This window comes from Temnothorax nylanderi, unplaced genomic scaffold (genome assembly GCF_030848795.1).
Source record: "Temnothorax nylanderi isolate EJ_2023f unplaced genomic scaffold, tnyl_v1.0 TNYL_tig0009_pilon, whole genome shotgun sequence".
NCBI classification, from domain to species: domain Eukaryota; kingdom Metazoa; phylum Arthropoda; class Insecta; order Hymenoptera; family Formicidae; genus Temnothorax; species Temnothorax nylanderi.
Window position 1 is genome coordinate 334,644 of NW_027249071.1, and position 24,001 is coordinate 358,644.

Genomic DNA, 24,001 nt, shown 5'->3' on the forward strand with positions numbered 1-24,001 from the left:
TTGACTCGCTGATCTTTTTCCATTTTCGCGCCCCACGAGACTACGTTGTACCTTCTTCTCGGTTAAACGTTCGACGGAATTGATACATCGACCGCGGATCGAGGCACCGAGTGAAAAAAGGCAACACAGGGTTCGATGCGTGCCTGCGTGTGCGTACTAAGAGATCACCCTGCAAAGTTTTTCTCACGGGACACCGCATCGGCCACACTCCCCCGGGACACCGAGCATTCTCTTCGCCTCTGGGTGTGTGCGCGCGCGTGTACATACGTACAATCACTCCAATCACGAGCCATACATCAGTTCGCGCCGCGCCGCGCCGGTGACGAGGATGAGAAAAAACCGGCTGGAGTGGAAGGGGTCGAAGGGAAAGAAGGATCCCGATTGTAAAAGTCCCGCGGGGACGAAAGACGAGCACGCGGCGTAGTACTCCTGCTTCGCGCTAAGTGATAGATCGCGAGGACTACTACGTCAGTGGCCCCCGCCGTTGTCCTCCTTCTCTTGTCGGCAAGAATGATGAGAGGAAAGTTGTGCTGGCCGAATGGACAGAATATATTTATTCCCGCTGAGTGGCGCGTGAATGCCGCTGCCCGTGATGTTTCCATTTTTTCCGTCTCTTTTCTTCTTTTTTCTTTTAATAGCACGGAACATTCGTGATTAATTACACTTTTATAATGAATATACTACATCTCACTTCCCTTCTGGGAAATGCATCATGATTTATTTTTGTCTGCAGTTGTGTATTATAGTCTCGCGACGGCGGGAGTGTCTTACGAACAATCCCGAAAATGTCGCGGAATTAAAATCGTATATATAACATTAAAGTTTGAAATTAAATTAAGAGGAAAAAGATTTTGTGTTGCTTACATGCCAAATCTATCAGTATCATAATACCAAAGTGAACAATAATATTTTCTTTTCACTGTAATTGGAAGAAAACACGTGAAAACTATGGCTGTATAACGTAATCAGATCATTACAAAATCTTCGATCCATCGAGTTCGAATCTGTGAGATCCACATGCTCTTCTGCAAGTTCGCTTGTATAAACTTCATGATAAAAAGTCAAAGATGTTGAAAACTATTGTCCCATTTAAAGTAGGATTTTCGCGAGGCTTTAATCTTCTTGCGGATCCCCATCTCTCGATCATTGGAAAGTTAACGCCGGCGTGGCGGAGCGCACCCTCAAACGTTGTCAACGACGTAATGGCACCGGACGGCCGATTAATAACGTAGGTGAATACATTCCGCTGCGAACTCGTTACGTATTCCTAAGGGGACGGCACCGTGACCCTAGTTCGATCTCGATTAACGTCAACGATGACGAGCACGCGCGCGCGCGATGCGTTTTACAGGCAAAGTGCGTTAACGCGCGCTAAGTAATGGATGATCCCCTGCCGGGCGGCGGGCCCTCGGAGCCTCCGCAGGACCGTCGGTTTATTTTCACTCTGGAGTTTTCCTGAATAATTCACCGTACGGCGAAGGCGTATTGCCACCTAATTGCACTGAAATATTGAATAGCGGGTTGAGTGCCCGTTCGGGTGGAGCTTAACGAAATTTAACGTGAATTTAAGACCTGTGCAAGATGTACGGAGCTTGAAATGGAAACTGAACAGTAGTAAGACTCCTTTGAAATACCGAAACGAAAATAACGACGATTTCGGATTCTGCGAGATGCTATACATACCAGTCTCGCGAATTAATAGATAATGAATGTCTTCTCTATACAGACAGACGATATTTTATATGTAGATGGTATTTCGCAACGAATCTTACAATAATCGTGAAAAATAAAGTATTTTTGCACATAACAATATATTATGCATTTAATAGATCTTAAAATAGAAAATTTACAAGTTGTGTGGAGACTTTAGCCTTCCTTGAAATTCTTCCAAGATCATTATACGATTTGGTATCTCTTTCAATTGCGCTATCAACTGGCGTCTCAAAGCGCCCGAGTACTTCAAAGAATTACATGCAATACGCATTTCGGGATTGTTCCACCGCGCGAGATAGCGCTTCGGCATCTAGAGAATTAAATTCATTCGCCGTCCACTGTTGCAAAAACTAATCACACGTCCACCTTTTACGACCGCGCCGTTGGCGCAGTTGGTCAGCGAGCGCAATCCATTCCACTTGACCCCGGGAAGCTTTTCCCGATTTTCCAGTCCCGTGCATAAGCGCCGTCTTCTCGGACTTTCTAACGAGACCCGGTTGACAAGGATGTACGCGGTTTAGATTCGTTACGGTCCTTCGTTACGGTTGAACGAGGAATAAAACGCGGGAGCCAGGAAATATACATGCGGCGATCTTTACGTACACGGGGTGCACTTCCACCGCAACATACGACTCCTGCATGCGGGCGCAATGATGCAAATAAGAGACGCATCCGCTCGTGACGTCGTTACGAATAAAAGTGCGCCCGTATTAACAAAAATATTTTACGTAAAATCAGAGGCGGGTACATAATTTCGGTGAATTCATATTTTAAGTGCGCATGCATAATTTTTATCGGAGATAATAAAAGCGCAAAAACTTGCAAAAAATTGCAATTTTCTGTATACGAGCAAAATTATTAATTTAATCGTGAACTGCTGTGACTTAATTCGGAATTCGCCTTTCTTTAGCGAAGCACGAATTTTCTTTATTCTCAGTTCTTAATTATTCGGATTTCCGACGCCTTGACATCTGTACCGCGGAAAAACCGATGTTCACGTACAATTCGGTACCAATCGACCGGTTACCAATAAACCAATATCACGCGTGTAACAATCGCGTAAATTCGACGGGCGGAATTTATAAATCACAAGTATTGCGATGGGAAACCGCGCCGGCAGAAAATACGCGAGACCAGCGCGGAGGTATTATTCAAATGCGTCGAATGAACGCTTATTCACCTCGGCCGGCCGCGGCGCTGTTAGTACAATCAAAAACTTCGGTCACAGACGATTAATTAAAAACTTTTGCTCGACAAAGGCGCGAATGTGTACGTGCGTCGGGCGTACGCGCGCGCGCGCGTGTTTTTTACCGCACCGACAAATTCTGCACGGGTTGCGCGACGGTTATCGCCTGCGTTTTCGCTCCCGGATCGGTTTGCGGTGAAAGAAATAAAGCTTGACGAATCCAATTAAATTCACTCTTGATTAACCGAGATAACTCGGTCCGGGGAATAGTTCGGTTTTCAATATGGACCGAAAGGATATACAACATTATTTATCTAAAATTGAATCACGGTTGAAAAATATTACACGCGCTCCCGGATAATTGTATAATTTTCCTTGGGGGAAAGTAAAACAATGTATGCAAATGCGGGGGAGTAATTTGATACCGCGGATTGTTAACATCTATTTGCAATTTAGATAGAAGTATATTAAAATAACGAAGAAGAGGCAATCTACGTGGTTGGCTCTTCTTGCTCGTATGCAATTGCTGAAACACGGCAGTCACGACGGTAACAGATATATCTCCTCGTTACATTCATTTTAACGTGACAGAATTATGGCACGGATGTAAAGCGACCGTTTCCCCGTCATAAAATACCGAGATGCACAAAACTTCTAAGATATTTTCAGCTTGTAACATCACGTCTGCTTTATTGCATTTACTGCGGGAAATTTATATCACACAAATTTCGAGGATAATTGCGTCATGGATTACTCCTTTTTGTTATAAATTAAAAAGAGAAAATCATATATAGAATATATAAAATAAATTACTTGTCGGTCATACCGAAATAATATTTCTTGTCAATTATATGTTTACCAATTTTAGCACGATTAAATTACCGCGATGTAAAACTGCGCGATCTATCTTCATTATAAAATGAAGATAACGTAACCTTTTTTCCCTCGAGTCCTTTTTTCCCTTGTTATCTTTTCGTTAATTTTAAAGCTATAAAATTTTCACTAAATTCAGTCTTTCATCGCTATCAGTATGGAAATGTGTGAAAGGCAAAAATCTGAATCTCCCTCAACGATTTCGTGTCACAATAAACATCGAGATAAAAGCATAAAACATTTAAATTATTTTTACATAGATCCCAGCGATACCCGCGCGGTCTTCTGCATGTTTACTTTACATATTGCTATACGGCGAAACTGTGTCGCGAATCTAAATCGACCATCCGTCACACTCGAAACACACTCACACACAACACACACACACACACACATGCGCGCGGGTGCGCGCGCACACACACGACAAAGGACGCGTGTATAAAATACAAAGTCCCGTATTATTTCTAAATTTCTCCGATGCCGAGGCAACTCGCAATTTCCCGACGAAATTACGCCACGTAACGCTTCTGCAAATAAACCCACCCGCTAACCGTCGCCCGTCCATCCCCTTTCTACCCCGCGCACGCACACAGGATAACGAACGGGCGTTATACGTAAGTGCACTCGAGCGCAGACGCCCCGCTCCCCCCCGCGCGTGCGGCAGGAAATATTTTTCATTAATCTGATTATTTATCGCCCGTCGAGCCCCTGGGAGCGTTTCCCGCCGCGGCGCGGCCCCGTATCCCGCTACCACCCACCTCCCCGGACCGACGCCTCCCTTTTACACGTTGTAATCCGCGCCGAGCGGCTCGTAGAGCCGAGAGCGGTGGTTAGGCGGTAAACGGAGAAACTGCTGGAAAAGGAAACGGCAGGGGGGCGGCGGTCCTGGCGGCGGAAGGATAAAAAAAAGAGACGGGGGTAGAGAGCGCGAGACGCTGCGCCGGGGGTGGGACGGCGTCCTGTAAGGGAGGACGACGACAACGACGACGACGGTGGCGAAACGCCCCCGTATTAAAGCGGGCCGCGCGCTCGGCCGTAATAAATTTCGACGAAAGGAGATGCGAACGGCGAAACACACAGACGCGGAATGCGTAAATCATGGGACGATAATGCCGGATGTCAACCCTGCGCGCGCCGGTGCGTTTACGAGCCGAGCACTTAAGCGGCGCGGCGCGGCGCGGCGCGGCGCAACGCAGCGCGACGTCGCATAAAACGCGACCGCGCGATCGCACGGGTTAGCAAAGGGTTAAACCTCGTGTACTGTACAAATGAGGGTAGAGGAACAGAAACGGGGGAGCGGGACGAAATTTCGCCACGGCTTGTCACGTTCGGTTCAATTCGTCGCGGCTCAACGGAGAAACGGCCTCGAATTCTCACTCGCGAAATCTCGTAAAATAATTGCAGGCAGGTATTTCAACGTAAATGCGTAATTTCGCATTTTTGTTGAATAAAAATATAATTAATGTATTCTAACGATTGAGCGAGAGAGCGATGACCGAAGGTCTTGACGAGACATTAATATATTATATTTATATAACGCCATTATTATATCCGTGACACAAGCTTTTTATTCGCTTCTCTTTTTCTCTTCTCTCTTGTTGGTAACCGATAACATAAATCACGATTTTGGTGGGCCCTCGAAAAGTCATCGTGATGTATCATATCGCAGAAAAATGAAGATGTTCCTTTTTTTGGCACTTGTGTCAATACGCGCGCGATATCGGGGCGTCAAAAAGCCCGCGCGAGGAAAAACCGGTCAGGAATGTCGACGAGATAAGAGCGTTGAAAGAGGAAAGGCAATATAGCCCGGGCGAGAATTCGAAAACGCGCGATCGGCGACAGAGTCGCCCTTTTTTCAATCTCCGTTTCCTCCCTTTCCATTTCCTGGCCGTTCGCGCCAGAAATCGCTCCGATTCCCAGAGACCTGTGCACGCTTGTTTTCACTAGACTTTTTTAATTTTGTCACCAACTCTCAATTTTTTTACCGCTTTGTTTGAATTTTAATTATTCTCTTGTTATTTCTACACACGCGCAATTAGATTATAACACGACGGATGCATAGAAAAGGCTTCGATAAAGATTGATTGTTGGAATATCTCGCTGAAGTATTTCTGTATCAAATAAGACTTATTAAATTTGAAAATAGTCGAAGCCCGATTATTTTTCGATGGCGGAGAGAGCTACAATGGTAACCGATATCCATTTCTGTTCTATACTGAAATAGGTTTAATTCAAGCGCAATCGAGGTACAAGATCTTCGTTGGCGATGAAATTAATCCCTCTCTTAACTTGAGCCATACGTAACGAAGCGAGAAAAAAAGACAGAAAAAGAAGGAGGAGGAAAGAAAAAAAAATGAGACTTGGCTGAAAGGTTTTACCTGGATTACAAATGTAATCCACGCTACTACTGCAGGTTTACAAATGTAATCCGCGCGACTGCCGCGGGGATTAACGAGAGGAGCTCGCTCAAGACTTGCACACGACCCTTCGAAGCTTATTCCTTTGCCATTGTTCTTAACGGCGACAGAGACTTGCGAGTAAAGAACGGCCGCGGCGAGACGCTTCCACTTGTGACACATGGTCTATTAAGACTAATAATAGTCACCCGTAAACGCACGGAACGCGTATTAGTCGCGCGCCTCCGTTCCACAGTTATAGAGTACGTCTTTGCTCATCCCGATTCCGTCTGAAAAAGACCACCGTGAAAAGTAAGAAACGGAACTGGCGCCTTTATACTACCGTTCTCTCTCGACAAAGGAAGATGTGCAATCTAGATGAAACGTATGTTAAAGGAAAGATAAATTAAGTTACATTTTACGATAAATATGAGCGACATGTCGGAAAATTATTAGCGACATTTATTCCCACTAATTTTTTTCATAACATAAACATGTAATAAACTTGTATACGTGACACGCGCAAAGTCGATAAAGGTGAAATTATGATATAAACGTAACGAGTCTGCTGATTGATATGAATTTTCAGATCGTTGTCTTTTTCACAAAATGTAGATGTCGATTGTGGTAAATCGATTTTGCTAGTCCGCGTACGCGTAAAAGTAAGAACAATTAATTAATCGGCACTTCATAAATAAGAGAGAGACATTATATACGCGTTTTGCATATGAATGCCGATAATATGATAATAACGTAACAAATAACGCCACGCGTAGCGACGCTCCGGCGTGCGGCAGCGTAATTAAAAACGCGCGTATTCGGCCGAAATGCGAGCGACCGATCGGCCGTAATTAACGTATCGCGCTTTCGAACAACGAGTAATTAAATTGTTATAAAGCCGCGCGCGCGAGACGATTGTCGTCGGACAAAAAAAAAGAAGAAAGAAAGAAACGTCGCTCGTTGCGTCAGTCGTCGCAGCCGTCGTATTTAGACACGTAAGGGCACAGCTAACGAGATCGGCTTAAATACGGGCTGTTAGGAGCAAAAAGAAAAGCCTGCGTCTCACGGAATCTAAAACGAGCCACGCCGCTCAACGATGCGACATCGTATTGTTGCTGACGACCGGGAATAGCGGAGAATATAGCCGCGACGAACATGACTCACGTGCATTAACGTGTAAATGTTATTTGCATGCGAAACGCAGAACGAGACTATATATTTTTCTATAGATTTTTGTCTTTTTATTTACACTTTTTCGTCCTCTTTTTTTAGTGGACTTATACCTGTTAAAAAACGGTTCATGTATTGACGCTTAAAAAAATAGAAATTGAATATTTGAAAATTGAATGAATACAAAAACCAATGTGTATATATATATTTTAAAAGGTACCCATTAGCGGCTAAGTAGATTTTCACTCGTTCACATCGCATATTTCGCTGATCAAAAAATAATAGATTTTAGCAAATGCAAATAAATTTATATTTAACTTCAATGATTTATATTCAAACCTGTATACTTGTATCAGGCATTTGTACATTCGATATCAATGACAAATTACTTTATAAAATGATTTGCAAAATTCGATATTTTTTCTATTTCGTCGGAAACATTCCACGTTGTTGTACGTGTGACAACGTGGATGGATAGATAGATGCATTCTATTCTCGTGGCGTCCGTAATGTCAGGTTAATCCGAGTGCATACGATATAACGCACGTGTTCGATAGTGAAACATCGGCCGCGTGCTCTCCGGAGCAACGGCGGAGATGGGAGAGAGCGAGGCAGAAAAAGGACGAAGGAGAAGCAGATGCAGAAAGAGAGCGAGCGAACGCACGTCTGGGAATCTAAAACGGACCGCGACGTGTCGGTCGTGGTGCGACGACGTCTCGTTATTGTTACCGGGTGCCAAAATTACCGAATGTCCAGGAAAACACGCGGAGACAACCGCTGAACCGAGAGCTTAAGACTAAAAGGACAGAGAACGCGCGGCGCGTCGGCGATCCGTAAATTTAGCCCTGGCATATAGGACGCTCATTTCGCGGCTGAGAAAACAGATTTAATCGTGAGTCCGCACGCGCGTTCGAATGTCCGTGACGCTACTTCGAACAGCGGTGGGAGCCAGGAAAAAAAGCTCGACTTTTTCCGAATGTCGTAGCTATTCAACTGTTTTAATATTTACGATTACGTACATGAAAAAGATTACATTTATGTAACACGCGTAAAGCTATTTACATGTTATCAAACATATATAAAATCGAAAAACTGCGAATTTATAAACTTCACTAATGAATTTAATTGTATATAAATAAGACACTTATCGAACGCTTTCAAGCATCCATGCACAGAAAGATTATCTCGCTCGTCTTTTTATCTCTCGAACAGACGCAGTATATGCCATCCATCTTTTTATTTAATATTTTAATTAATGTGAAATACATAATTAATCGAATCTCAACAAATTAATGTTGTAATTTCATCCTCGATGAACATGAATAGGAAGCATATCCATTAGAGAAAAATTGATGGGCGTTATTGATCAAAAAGAGCCAAAGAATTGCGCTTTTGAGAGCGTTTAACTGCATAAAATATCTCTGTCGCGACATACATTCGCCTTCATGCTGTTGCGTTTATATCTTCGATCGAATTTCTTCTTCCCGCATGGATGATGAACGACAGTCGATCTTTTCGCCGGAAGAATCTTGACTGCGCAGGAGGAAGGCAGAGGTTAAAAAAAAAAGAGTCTCCCTCGTTTCGTCGCGCTTGCCGCTTAGTTTACCCCTTCTTACCCGCGCGGTTTCCCGCCCCGTTGTTTTTTCCCCTTCGCGTCCGCATCCCCCCATTGCCGTTTATTGGCCAAGAAATTACTTTCTCCCCAGCCGTTGACCTTCTGCCGTGGAAGCTACTTGCGGAAGGAACAGCCAACTAACTAGCCGCCGATCGATAGATCCAGATAATCGTTTTAATGCTTCATCCCGGCTAATAGACCGATAATGTTGTAATGGAACGATAATCGCGAAATGAAAAGGTTTGCTTTCATTATTGTAGATCCGTAGACGGAAGTTTCCAATAGGCTATAACGTCGTTGAATACTTCGACGTGTTGTTCTACCGACTCATTCTCAATATAAAGAAGAATTCTAATTAAATAAAAATGACTTGATTAAAAATGTAGGAGTTAAAAATAAAAGTTCAAATAAAATATAAATCATGGAAAGATCTAGTTTATCTCCAATAAATGCATTTAATAAAGTGCAAACATAAACATGTAATGTATACCTATAATAAAATAATAAATAATAAAATAAATTATTGATTTTATCTCCCATCAGTCAAGATTTTTTAACAAAGCAAAGGAACAGTCGAATTTAACAATCTAAAATTTCGGTTTAAAGGCTTAACAATTAGAACTGTTATACAATAAGGTATTGCAGCTTTTCTGGAAGATTAATTTAATAGGTGAGAGAGGGACCAAATGAGATTTCTGAAGCGTTATATTTCGGCTGTTTTGCCAGTGAAATGAGCTCTCCCTCCGATTACCGATATTATATAACATCAATTACGTCATCCGCGGCCCGCATTCTCCACAATATGTCATTCGCAGGCATGTTAATGAGATAGGATTTATTCAAATCCTCGTCAGAAACATAAGCCCTAATCGAATCAATGACAAACCCGTTAGATGGAAAGATGACGAACCTCATCGATAGGATTTTGAGATCTCGAGAGCTTAATTTCGTAGCGTGGAAAATATAACCCTATCGTAATTTCACTTTATAAAACTACAAGTTAACGAGATTTTAATAGTAATTGTATTTTCTATCTTCTTATTATCAAATCGTAATTCGTGAGTGAATTTTTGTCCTCTCTCTCCTTTCGTACAAACTTTATGTGTAGCCCAGTTATTCGTAAAGCGATATACATGTAAATTACAATACGCGGCGCCATTTATTCAAGTTCCGTCGTCAATCTTGTCGGAGAAACTTGGAGTAATCTCATACGGCATATGTAGTCACACCCCGAGAGTATTAACCCTCTCAGTGCACCACAGTCCATATAAACCCCGAGAATTATTTAACAACTTGCACCACGGATAGAAAAGTGGAGAAGGAGGGAATAACTCATTGAATCGAACGCCATTATCTCTTTTTCTATTATTGATGTCGATTATTGCCCGATCCATTTCTGTTATGACCAAATAATTCATTCACTTTGATAAACATGTGGGCAAGCTTCGCGTGATTCCTCAATATAACACGGCAGATATGCATATAGAGTTTATTGTTCCCAATAATAATATAAAATACATCAATAATTAGAAATTTTATTAACTTACCGTATTAATCTCTTGACTATCTCCATACTTGATCGCGGAATCGTCGGGTTATCAAAATGTTGATAATGTAAGAGCGGAGATTGGGATTCGCGCGCGTGCAAGCGAGATCTTAAATACAGTTTCGCGCGTCATTTCCCGATGACGCGGCCGCAACAATGCCGATCAGGATTATTCGATTAAACATGGAGGCGGGCTAGATCGTATCGATGAATGATCGCCCGGGGTAATGCCGGCCGCGCTGGACATGGGCCTCGGGATCGACCTAATAAACCGGAAACCTAATGCGGTTCAACCTAATAAACCGGAATTACCAGTATTAGGTGTCGGATCGACCGGTGTATCGCCCGCCCGGCTTCTCGGCAATAATGCGAATTTGAATTGATCCGGGCGGCCGCGGTGTGTTGCAGCGTAGCGCTCTGCGCCCGGCCCGTGCACCGCCCCGCGGACTGCAGAATGCACGCCGAGGGAAGATCGATGCGAATTCATTGCATTACGAAGCGCCACGTCGTTTCCGCCGCAGGGACTGCGCCGCGAACACAGATATTACACGGCTTAAAACAATTAGCAGAGCGCTTCTCCAAACGGCAAGTATCGGGGGTGCGTTTCGAGAGAATTTACCTGAGAGTATCTCCGATTATTCGGTGAATATATATTTACGTAAACACGATATTTTATTCTTAATTGCTGGCTTTTAGTCCACGGAATCCCTATGATAAGTGATCGTCTAATTAACGGCCATTCTTATAGAAATTCTATACGTGTAATAGTGTAATTACGAAACGTTCAATTTTAAAACTTATATTAATAAGTTCCACTTATATTTATAAGTTCCACTTATATTAACAAGCTCCATTTTTGTAATGGTAATTGAATACTCGATAATTAATCATAATTGTTCTATCGTTGTCATCACACAGCGTAATTCTGTTACTACTATACTACTATAATACATAATTTTTTAGTGATCTATTATATATTTACAGAAGTTGAAAAATGTAGTTGTCAAAGATTTTGAATTTTGAAGAAATATTTTTCTTATTATTATAAATAGCCCGCGAAAATTATTACACATAAATTTTTGTACCACATTACGAAATAATGAGCTCTTTTCATCTCACAAGGATAAGTTGGTCGGAAAAATTCGGACGGAAAATCCGCCCTTCGGTTTTCCATTGCCGATGGAATGGCCGAACTTCCTTATAATTTTCAGTCGATTTATTAGCTCGGAGGCAAAAGTATTTTTGGCAAAAACGGATCAGCACGCGGCAGCGAACATTGCCGCGATTCGGAGTGGCGATTTTCCTCATGCCGAGCGACGGATGCAAAATACCGAAGCGACGCGAGGCGACGCGGCGCGTGCGACCCGATGGCGAAATAATCGAGAACCGCCTGTCGCATCGCCGAACAAAAGAGATATTTCACCGTCCGACAAATTCCCTCGCTAAATGGGCGCGCGCTCAACAAAAAAAAAAAATAGTGGGACTGTGGCGGCGTCGGCGGCGGCGCGGGGGGACAAGGAGCACGAAAATAAAAAGCACGGGCCGAGAGAGAGAGAGAGAGAGAGAGAGAGAGAGAGAGAGAGAGAGAGAGAGAGAGAGAGAGAGACCCGATGTGCGAAAGCGTGCGCGCATGGCTGGTCAAATTAAAAACTCGTCCCGTCGCGTCCGAGCTGCGCGATAAATACAATAATAATTAGCGGAGCCTGCGAGACAGGTCCGCTGCCATTAATGAAGGGTAATTATCGGGGATTTTTAAATACGAGACTGCCGAGCCGTACTCCTCGCATTAGTATCGCCCCTATACCCCCTATATTCCCTCGCGCAATTAACGTACCCCTGCGTAGAACTTTACGTTCGCGCGGTCTTTCCTTGTTTATTTATCGTTACTTAACGGATGTACGTGTGGAAAATACACAGCAATTAACGTGGATGGTTAATCTGTGTAAAACTTTTTAGAGACATTCCTTTGTACGTGCTTTTGCTAATAAATATAATAATAGTTAAGCTATAAAGTGATATATCATGTTATACATAGAATGTTGGGCTTTCCCCTTAATTGTAATATCGTTGAAATACATCGTATCTGATGACTATGTGTCGAAAAAGAATTTGGGAATTTTACGCGGTACTCTTTTTCTAGATGGCGAATGGCAAAATCAGCCCTTTTTCTCCTTCCACGTAAAGAACTCGTAAACCGGACAGATGGCCGGCCCGATTTGTCTTGTATTTTTGGTTCGAACGATCCCTTCGCCGTGATATCTTTTTTTAATGGAGAAAAAGGGCGGAGAGAGGCAAATGATCGCTGGCACTGCTCCAGAGAACGAAACAACTCGGCCGAGAATTCTTTCATTTGATTTTGCCCGCATCACTGATCGCAATAATTTTTCACGGAACCGTACAGAAAAGAAATTAGACTACCGAGACACTCTGTATAACTGCAACTAAAGATTTTCAATTTGAAATTATCTAATAAATGCTAAATCGTGACACAAATGTTCAACGCATTCCATATTTATGCCTTACGTGCATTTTATTCCATAGTTTTACAATTTCGCGTTCCAAAAATTAATTTTTATTATAATTCAATTATGATAAACAAGAATTTTAGGGTCGATAAGTTGTACTCCTCACATTCCTTTATTTATCGTTTATCGGATGTCTCACTAATATGTATGGAAAATACACAGTAATTGACGTGGATGATATATTAATCTGCGTAAAACTTTTTAGAGACATTTCTTTGTACGTGTTTCTGCTAATAAATATAACAATAAAGGTGGATAAAGTGATATATCAATGCATGTTATACATAGTAAATTAGACTTTTCTCTTTTAGACTTTTAGATCGATCAACCGTTTTAGAAAGGGATTTTACTCCAAAACTTGTGTTTTCCATCAAGCATCTCTACCGTTTTGTCCCCTCGGACAGCAAAAACATTGTGCCACTGTTTAAAATCGTTGTTTATTCCTCGGAAATTTCGGAAGCGCGTTGGATAAAGCTCGCTCTGGTTCACGATTCCCGAAACAACAAAACGCGCACGAGAGAGGCTGAGCAAAGGGAAGAATTTATTAGCGCCGACGCATACAGGCGAGCAAAAAAAGGAATAAACACGTGCAATAAAGGCGAGTCGCGTAATACGAAGCAATAATCTACGAATTTTGTATTGCATGGCGTAAAACAAGTGGACGGTATTTATCGCGATACGTAATCTCGTCGAAGCCGGGCGTATAACTGGTCTTTTTATTGCCGTATGAAAAAAACAAAAATAATAATTCCACGTCTCACCGAATGGCACAATAACGCGCTTTACGGCCGTTCGTTTCGATCGTGTGGCGAACGTAATAATCGGATGTAATGCTGGTCTTCCGAATCTCTTTCCGAATTTTATCTTTATGAAAATAAATCCTACATATAAGATATCCAACCGCCATGTAATATTTTAATTACGCGTTATTAAGACGGACGTTATTATGACAAACCTCAAGGAGATAAATATAGTATTATTTTCACTGCTTTATCATTATAATAAAAAAAGTTATAAATTTCAGACCCCACTCCGATTTTGTTGATATAATTTGATATAATTTCCAAGAGCCAAATTTAAAATAAATTAATTTAATTTAAAATATTTTTAAAATTACATGTTATTAGTTATTACGACTTAAGCTCTTAGATTAGGGGTTTAATAAACTCCATCTTCATAATCACGCTATTTTTCACCTTAGTAGTACTGGATTAATAGCATATTTATCTTTTACATTATGCAAAAAATACGCAATAATATATTCAATGCAATACATTCAATAGCAAAAATTTCAACATTTATTATTCAGCTTAGAGAAGTTCTCAAGACAGCTCGCTGTTAGCGTATATTCGCATAGTTTTCGGCAAGTACGTTTCGAGAGCGGAACGTTTCGCTTCGGAAGTAAAAAAGTTTTCAACGGGCAAGTAGATCCGTAGCGATGCCTGGTGAAAACCGCGCCTTCGAGACGGGGAAAGGAGGAAAGGGCCACCGGGGCACCGTTCCCGGATTCCTACGAATGCAAATGCTCACCGAAGCTAACCATCTCCAGCATCAGCAGGATGTTTCGCGCGATTGCGTGGCTACATGCGTGTGCGTGTGCGTGTGCATACAAGCTATATCCACGGCCGGAGTGTGTGTGCAACATGCTCGTGTCCACGCGATAGTTTGTCACAGTCAAGTGCCCGCTAAGTATGCGACACCATTTGTCTCCGATCTTCTATTCTGGCACAGGCGTCATTCTACGCCGCAAACAGAATTAAATGTTTCTGGTTCGTGCTCCCGCTCCCCCTGTCTCTGTCCCCATTCTTTATCTTACGCCCGCCCGTCGGTTTCCTCGACCGAACGAGAAACACGAAAATTTTGGTACCCGGGATCAGGCAGCTGTTACAGCAGCGACACGGCGGATGTAAGTGAATGATGACGGGTCGGTACCCACGTTAAATTTTACCTGAAATATGTATGTCGTAAGCCCCTTGGCTCGTCACTTTTATCAGTTTTATTATATCCCCGTCTTTCTCTGCGATAGACATAATTCTCGTGTAACACGCCTATCTCCTGCGTCGCTTAATATATGTTACGCTACTAATTGAAGTTGAGACAGGTTGCAAAATTTGAATTATCATGAAACGTGAACTATATATATCGATTAATTATCTAAAAAATAATTTACAATATTTTCTGTCTTATAAATTATACAAAAATCAATAATTAACAATACAATTAAACGCTTTAGCTATTTGTACGTGACTGCAGATCATTTTCAGAGATGTATTGTATTAAAAAAATTCTTTCTATTTCAAAATTTTCAAATTTAATAGATTTTCATATCTTATTGATCTATAATTTATAATTATAGATTTATCTAATATTAATCTGTAACTTGTAATTACACGTCTAAATATCAATAATGCGTGATTTCTAATTAACGATTGGCATATTAATAATTTGTAATTATTCAATGATTAATATTACGTTTCTATTAGAAGCGCATAACACATACCATCCATTTTATCATAACGTATCATGCGTAGCGCAAACTATATTGACGCAAAGCATAATGCGAACATTAACTTAATTAGATTTATTATCATTATATTACATGTTTCCCTAATGCGCATTATAATAATTATAATTTTTAATTATAATTTTTTATCATTATATGTTTCCTAATTTTAATGAGTTATTATATAGTGTTAGTATTCCATGAAATTAAATTGTTAATAAGTTTGTACTTGCACTTATTATAAATATATCATATTTAACAGGAAATTGTATATTTGATCGGGTTCGACAGTCATCCTGGGAGAAGACTATCCTAAAATATTCCCAGTACTCTTAACTTGGACAGTTCGTGTCGGTGATCGGAAAATGCGGTGTCGTATTCTCTGCAATTTTTGATGGGGTAAGTTTCTATCGAGGATAAATAAAGAAGGGCTTGTCAAGAAGACAGGCGTTTATCTTTCAAGAAGATCGGGGAAAAATCGCATAGGCGAAGCAAACAGCGTCCGCGAGAATAAAAAATGTATCGGCTGGAGGAACAAGAAGCAGCAGTGGGGTGTGGCGAGGGATAGGGGGAAGGAATACATTTCTCTTGTCTTTCCTATTCTGAAATTTCGCAACATCCATCGCCTTATCGTCTCCGCGGTTACGCGAACTCCACGCGGGACTTCGCTCGCCGTGGAATTTTATCTGACAACTACTTTGGCAAATGGGCAAAAGAGAGGGAAAGTCAGGAGCGCGGAAAACTGGCAGATAGGGAAAGAAACCGTCGCGAAAGGAGGAGAAAGAGGAGGAAGAGGAGGAAGAAAAAGAAAAAAGGAAGAAATAAAAGTAGTTGGGGAAAAGGAAGGAGAGAGCGGACGGTGAAGTTCGAAATGTGACGCGAAACGTGCGACGAGCCGCGTTCAGTCGACTCGGTCGGGTATGGCCCAATCCCACCCATTTTCCCTTCCTTCTTTCTCCCGTTCCCTTCGCCCTTTGTTGCGCTTGAGATGCAAGGGCCGCGCTCTAGCAAGCGCGATCTCGTTAACGGGATATGCGCCGTGCGCCGTTCGTCGCGTCGCGTCGTGGCAACCTCTCGCCTTCTGGTACCCAGAGCGAGATCAAAGCGGGGTCGTGGGGCCTGTCGCGACGGACAAACGGAGCTTTTCCGAGGATGCTGGCCGTGGTATTCGCTTAATTGTATACTTGTACTTCTCTGTATGCGGGGGCCCACCACGTCGCCCGCGGCGCAAACCGCTTTATCTCGAGAGAGAGAGTGTGTGTGTGTGTATTTTCCGCCGCGACCAAAATTATCATATCGCCGACGACCCGCGAGCGATTTACATCCGCGATAATTATCAATTACCTCGTCGCGATTGTAATTCGTTTCGTTTCGTTTTCTATCCTTAAATCTGAAGCCAGTGCTTCATGCTATTAGGAGAAATAGCTTAATCTTTTGACGTTAGACGTGTTGGCACCAAGAATCTTCTTTCTCGTTATCCATTTTCTTGTAAAATATTAAATTCGTGAATCACAAAATCGCATATGGTTATAGATAGGATCATTAAAAAACGTAAAATAGTAGAATAGCTAGATTTGTATTTCGACTAAACGAGGTAGATATAAACAAATGTGCCCGTTAGACATAGAATGAGACCAAGAGTGTAAATTTTGCAGAAGGCAGACACTTATAAGTATTGTATGAAAGTATATGAAAATACCTAAAGTGGAAATTCTAAATTTTATGTGCCTGAATTCATGAGCTTTCTTCGGAATATGCTAAAGTTTCGTATATAGAACTGAAACAAAATTGAGAAAATTACGTTAAAATTACGTAAAAATTCCTAAATATATAAATTCATTCCTAAGTACAATATATCTGCTGAGTTTTTAAAATAAATATTATAACTTTTTAGCCTTACACTTTATTCTATCAGGATTTACGTGATAATATTTCGTAATATACTCAACGACGTCGAGTATCTATTGAATCTATTCCATCGATATAAAATCTCCTTCCGTCAAGCGACCTTTATGATATTCGAAAGTAATCACAGCGAAACGCGTGCGAGTTCGCTTAAGTATGCTAATATTAAGATAAGGCAGCGGCGTCAGACGACGGAGAAAAAGGCGACAAATAGCGAGAGGGAAAATGTAATAAAAAGGAGGTTCCGCGCGAAAGCACGAGCGAGATAACTAGGACAACGTGTTTATACGCTGTAAATTCGTCACTTGAGATCGTCTACGTCGCCGTCTTCGTCGTCGTCGTCGTCGTCGTTGTCATCGTCGCCACGTTGTCTCGTTAAGCTGAACGGAAACACGCTCGAACGTACGTCCGCAGTACGAGTATCTACGAGCGCTCGTCGAGCGACAAAGCCGCTTCGGCTCGTCGCCGGGGATCACGCGAGGCCTCCGTTAAAATTCGATCAGATAATCTTGTTTGCGTCACGATTAGGACAATCAAATTCTTCTTTGACCATACTGTTTTCTTTCTCTCCTATAGCGGTAGGAAGCACGAATTTGCCGTCGGATGTCAACGTCGATTCGAGGGAGCATAAATTTCAAGTTAATCAAGATTGTTCGCCCTCTCCCCTCTGCTCGCGAAAGTGGCCACGCTAGGATTCTGATCCGAATGCGGAATCGGATCAAACATAAGTCGGATAACTTTTCTAGGAAATCGTGGCGTTTGTATTCGCGAATGTGAGATGAAATGTGTGCGCATACCCAGTTTATTGATCACTGCTGCGAGACATGTCAACGTGAAACGACCGAAATGATGACAAAGGTTAAGACAAATTTGGTACAGTTCTCGGTGGTGTTATTAGTTTCGAAGACTTCCAAAATCTATTCGTCCGTCTATCCGCGTAATCAACATTTCGTTCTATTTCTTCAATATTGTAAATCAATCTCGAGAAGTGCATGAGAGAATCACGTTCTTTTTAGATTCAATATTTCTTTCAACTGAAAAGAGTGATTTTTAACATCGCCAAAAATTATAACAGGCAAATATTTTCAGAGCTATTTGAGATGTCAAACACACAGCGATTGCAGGTGTATTTCCATGTTTTCGTACAACAATTTAAAAGCAAACACTGGAGGCGAAGTTTACTTAAATTTATAGCCAAGCAAATATGAAAAAAAACATATGTGAGTTGCGTTTTACGATATAAAGTTGGCAGTCGGAGATTTCTAAAATCTCCTCCGGGCGATCGTGCCGACAACGCGAATATAATTTTCCAACGTCTACCTGACAATTTTAATTGCGGCGATAACAATCTCTGTTAAATTAAAAATTCACAAGATCTGTGACGACGAATTGCGAGAGACGTAACTATTCGGTCAGAATTTTCTGTGTGTCAAGTAATAATTGATCAAATTCTCAAAAATTCTCAAATATTCTTTATTGCGATATTCCGTTTTAATACTGCAATGCATAATTCACTATCTTTCTTTAAACCATTGCCCATAGACAAAAGCTATACCGTAATTAAAAGAATGGGGGACACATTTTTAATTCGCACGCGCATGTAGAATACTACGAATGGCGGAACGTTAGAATTAACGTTAGAATTGCGCCTGGAGAGTATTTATCACCCGAAAGAGAAAGAGAGAGAGAACGTATATCTTGAAAAAGGTTGAAAACCACTGATCCAGGTATCGTATCGATCGAACGCATTGTACGAAGTGCGACGAAGGATTTACCGTCATTGGCGAGTCGCGAGGATCGTACGACAATTTGTCCAGCGCTCGCTCGTACATTCTAGTGCGTCGAGTTTCTCTCGGATGCAACGGACCTGCGCGCATAATAGTTTTCCAGGATACGTATACACCGGAAGTTCGTCGTCCGTGAGACTACTCCAAGTTCCTCTCCTCGTCTCTCCCTCCCTCACTCTCTCACTCGCTCTCTGTGTCTACGTTCTCCTAACAACTATTTGCTTTCCAGGTGACCTTAATCTAGGAAATGGTCACTAAGAGGCGTTCTCTCTACAAATGCAGCCAGAGAAGAGACATGGCCAGAACGAAGACGAGAAACATAGAGAGATAGAGGGAGAGAAAGAGAGAGCGTGAGAAAAGAGAGGGAAGATGAGAGAAATGGATGATACCGGCTGAAGATGAAAGGTGTGGAAATATTTTGCTTATATCGTTGTCCCGAGTGGTGCACATACACGCGCATATCCTTTTGTCAACATACGCGAGAGGCTGAGTAACCGCGAGTACGATCCTCGAAATAAGTCCACGTACGTGCAAAGTTACAAGTGGCTAAAAGATCGGAAATGCAATATGTTTCCTCTTTCTGCTAAAATGTACGCCGCGCCAAATATTCGCTGCAGGTGGTTTACCTTACGTCGCGCACTGTGATTTCATCCGGATTCGCATGTTTTCGAAGAAAAATGTATAAAAATCGATCCGCATATCTGTATATATATATCGCATGCAATGCTTCAAATATATCCGAAGAGAGAGATAGAGCTCCTCTCTAAATAGATAAAGTCACTTAATGTGTAACTTGCATCTATTCATAGTTCAAAAACTGAAATGCGAAATCGAACCGCGCTCTCGAACCTCTTGTTAAAAGTATTCGTGTACCGAAAATGCATCGCGCGAAACCTCCTGATTGTCGGAGAGCATGAAATAAACGAAGGAATAACGTGCGATAACGTATTTTCACGCTTGTCGGCGAATGTGCAAATAGCGTGAAATTGACAGTCGGATGCTCCGTGGGGACGGAAATATGCGCTATCTCAAAACTCCGAGGATACAACGAGTATGTCTAGCGACGAGTTTCACAGAGGAAGGGGGGGAGGGGAAGAAAGAGTAAAACCGCGCGACTATTCTCGTGGAAATTCGTCATAGCCACGAAAAGGCGGAATTCGTAACGACCATCGTCGCCGTCGCTGTCATCGTCGTCGTCGTCGTCGTCGTCGTCGTCGTCGTCGCCGCTGTGGTTGTCGTCGTTTTCGTCGGTATCATCGTCATTGTCTACCCGCCGGCACAAAACGTCGTTCAAGACGAAGGTTTCTTACCTCCTTGCCGGGAGCTGAAGGCGCCGGTGCTTCCTGCGATGATTAGAAGCAGCAGCGGGCTTAATAAGACTCTCGAGGAAAGCGGCATCTTTCCTATACTCCTCTACCGGCGCTTGCGCGACACGGGCTCCTCTTAGCCGACTTCCCTCATCACAGCCTCCCTGTAAGAATAAAAGATAAGGAATAAGAGACGCGACACTCGGGCTCGGTTTCGTCAACAAAAATGAGTCTCGCAAAGGGCCGCGCGCTCCCCCGTCAGACGAATGACGGGGAGGGCCATCGAGAGCCGCGGCAAACGCGCATTTACGCGGGGTGATTTCGACGACATTTCTGACACTCGTTACGTCGTGATAAATATATCTCGGAACTGAAACGACCAGTGTCATTAGCGTAAGGTAGCTTAGTGGTGAAAAAGGTAGTGCTATAACTGAACACCGCGTGGCATTTTTATCCGCGCGGTGTGATAATGGTTAATCGATAAAACGCATCTGAGATATCAGACGTGGATGGATCTATCCTTTTTTTTTATCGCGAACAGTGTCTGCATTCTGCATGCGAAGTCACACTTTGAATAGACGTCAACCGAGATTTACCTTCTTCAGCCGAGAAGCGGAACGATTCCGTTCTTTCGCACGGAAATGGCCAACGGTCCGTGTTTGGCGTTGAATGGGTACACGCCAACGAGAACACGCGGGGTTATCTTTCCTCGCCGTGTTTCCTCGGTTTACTTATTTTTCGCCCCCATTCTTACGTTGGCCGCAAACAACGGTGGAGAATACGAGAACGAAGTAGACCCAGAAGGCGGGACAAGACGGGTCGGGAGACGTCGGGGGACAGGGGACGCGGACGGCCCCCGGGGCGCGTTGGGTTTCCATTATGCTAAACCGCAAATGGAGTCCTGCGATCGAGTGTCTCTCCGCGGCCGCCCCCGGAGGCGCACAATGGCGCTGGTATAAGGCTCCTAAGGTGTAATGTTACGTAGAAATTAAATTCGCCCGTATTCTCCCCGGTGCGGTGGTGCACGCGCATGAGACGCGCTGCCCGCGCGCCCCGCCCGTCGTCTCTTCTCTCGCCCGCGGATCCCGCTGACACGTTGTATCCCCGTCACCGCGAATTCGTCACCGTCGTCTCGCAGCGTCGCGACGAAAGTACCAGCCAGCCTGACACTCGAGCTTTTTACGCGGCAACGTCATTTGCGCCACGTTGACTTTTGTGCGGTTCTCCGCGAAAAACAGCATATGGCACGACGGTGAATTGCGTGGGATATTTAATGGATACGCGTTTATATATGCTCAGTTTATATAGGAGTTAGGACATTCAACGTGTATCTTTACGGGCTAAATCCTTCGACAAATTTGACTTTTTCTTATTGGAAAAATTTAAGAGTGTAACATTATAGCGTATTAAATTATTTAATATCAAAGATTAAAATTTTTTTCCACGTAATATCCAGAAATTTAATTAAAAATTAAGATTAAACGGAGATTTAATTAAGCGTGATATCAATCGTATATAATATTTTTCCGTACGTCTGGAGATTTTCTACGTAGGCAGTTTTGTAAGGAAAACGCGACGTATGCACAACCGACGAATATTGGCGTTTCGAGGTTTTCCACGACGCAGCTTTTCCTCTCAAGGACTCGATTACAGGCGAACAATTTTATTTGGGTACCACGAGCTTTTTCATATCGAGTTCTCTTTTTTCGCCATGGCTACCGACGGTTACTGCAGCTCGCTGTATCGCGCGGCGCTTTCACGACGATGCGTTCACCGCGGAATTTAAAGATCCTTTTTAGTTCTCCTCGCAACTTATAAGCGTTTGATCGATTTCGAGTAGACGTTAGATTTGTAGCTTTGACGCAGGACGATATCAAAATATACGCTCCATATTTTGCTTTCGCTTTGAGATATCGTAGCGGGTAAATATCCAATACCGATATCGTCAAAAGCGCGAGTAATCTTCCGGCAATTAAAGCAAATATTATACGTAGATCGACGCTAATTACGGAAAAAAATAATATTTACTTTGTATCGTATCATCTTTGTGTATAAAAAAAATTGAATATGTCACTCAACGTATATCACGAGAAAATGAGAGAGAAAGAGAGATAAGTCTGAATAATATTCCAAGTCAAATAGGAATCGTTTTCCGAGTAACTAATTCTGACATCCGAAGCGCGCGACATAAATTATTTTCTTACTAACTAATGCAGCGAATAATTAATACGATAATAAAGTTCAATTAAAATTTGAGATAACATCTGCCAGAACTACAAGCGGGGAAGCTGAAGGTGGAACTTGGAAATGGAAAGTTAATTTCATTTCAGAGACCTGATCTCTCTCTCTCGCTGTCGTAATATTTGCGCGGAAAAAAATGTATGGCTTTCGAAGCACAACGAATTTAAACCGCAACTCGCGACAAGTCATTACCATTGCATTTCCAGCTTTTCCCCCGACATTATGCGTCAAAAATGAACATGAAAATTGAGACACTCTTTCATCGCGGTACAACAAACAAGATGGAAGAAAACGACCAAGATTAGAGAGATCTCGTCTTGTGAAAAATTCATGCTATATTGTATATTTGATAAAAAGTGGAAGAAGCAAAAAGAAAAACAAAATACTCGATACAGCATGATGCAACACAAATAGAAGTATATGTAAAAATTCTTGCTTTTATTTACTGATTGCATACATCGAATAATAATTTCGTGTTCATAAATGATATATCTTTAAATCAAAGATTTAATTTTTCTCTTAACGTTAAAAAATGTCAATTAAAAAATATCTGACTTTATTTCGTAAATGACGCAAATATTTATGGTCAATTCATTCATCGTGAAAGATAAATGGAAAGACGTTAAAAAAGTGCTGTGCAAAATATTTGAATCTATCCATCGAATACCTGATAAAAAGCGCACATCAGAAAATCGCCGAAGCTTCATCTATTTCGCCAGATATTCTAACAGTTCCGATACACCCGCGACATTTTAAACGCTCAACATCTTTTTCCTCTCGTTTTACGTGACAATACAGGTGGATTCTAGGATCTAGTCGGCTTCCAAACAACACACCGGAGATTTACAATGTTGGTTCAACGTTTACCTGCAGCGTCGTATGTTTAGAAGACAAAGAATAACAGGTTGAGAGAAGGAAGAAAAGGGAGGCGAGAAAGACGGAAAGCGAGAGATAAGACCATCCAACAACATTGTTTCTTCCCACGGAACATCCTTGTCGTTTTAAAGCCAGCTTCGCTCGCGCAGGGAAGCTTCCGCTTTGACGGTTTCCCTTATTGATCGCACAAATTGTATTCCTCGAACCTAAGAGATTGCAATATTGGCGCGACGCGATTGCGATGATATTGTCGAGGACGATGCGAGAAATTGGAAACGGAGAACTAGAAGAATTCGTGAAGAGCGAAGAGAGCGTCTAAATAAACCCTCGTTGTGCAGCGAATACTTCGCCGAGTAAT

The 24,001-nt window shown here is 42.3% G+C and overlaps 1 protein-coding gene and 1 long non-coding RNA gene across 3 annotated transcripts in view; one reads left to right on the forward strand and one right to left on the reverse strand.

Annotated features, from left to right (window-relative positions):
* LOC139786220 (uncharacterized) overlaps positions 1-24,001 on the forward strand; it is a 181,391-nt gene that overhangs the window by 135,925 nt on the left and 21,465 nt on the right. The window lies entirely within an intron of this gene.
* LOC139786170 (uncharacterized) overlaps positions 1-24,001 on the reverse strand; it is a 244,763-nt gene that overhangs the window by 102,198 nt on the left and 118,564 nt on the right. For both annotated transcript variants that reach the window (XM_071725327.1, XM_071725320.1), the window contains exon 3: positions 20,530-20,690. In XM_071725327.1, the coding sequence (XP_071581428.1) occupies positions 20,530-20,617 (88 nt within the window). In that variant the 5' untranslated portion in view covers positions 20,618-20,690. The remainder of the gene's footprint in view (positions 1-20,529; positions 20,691-24,001) is intronic.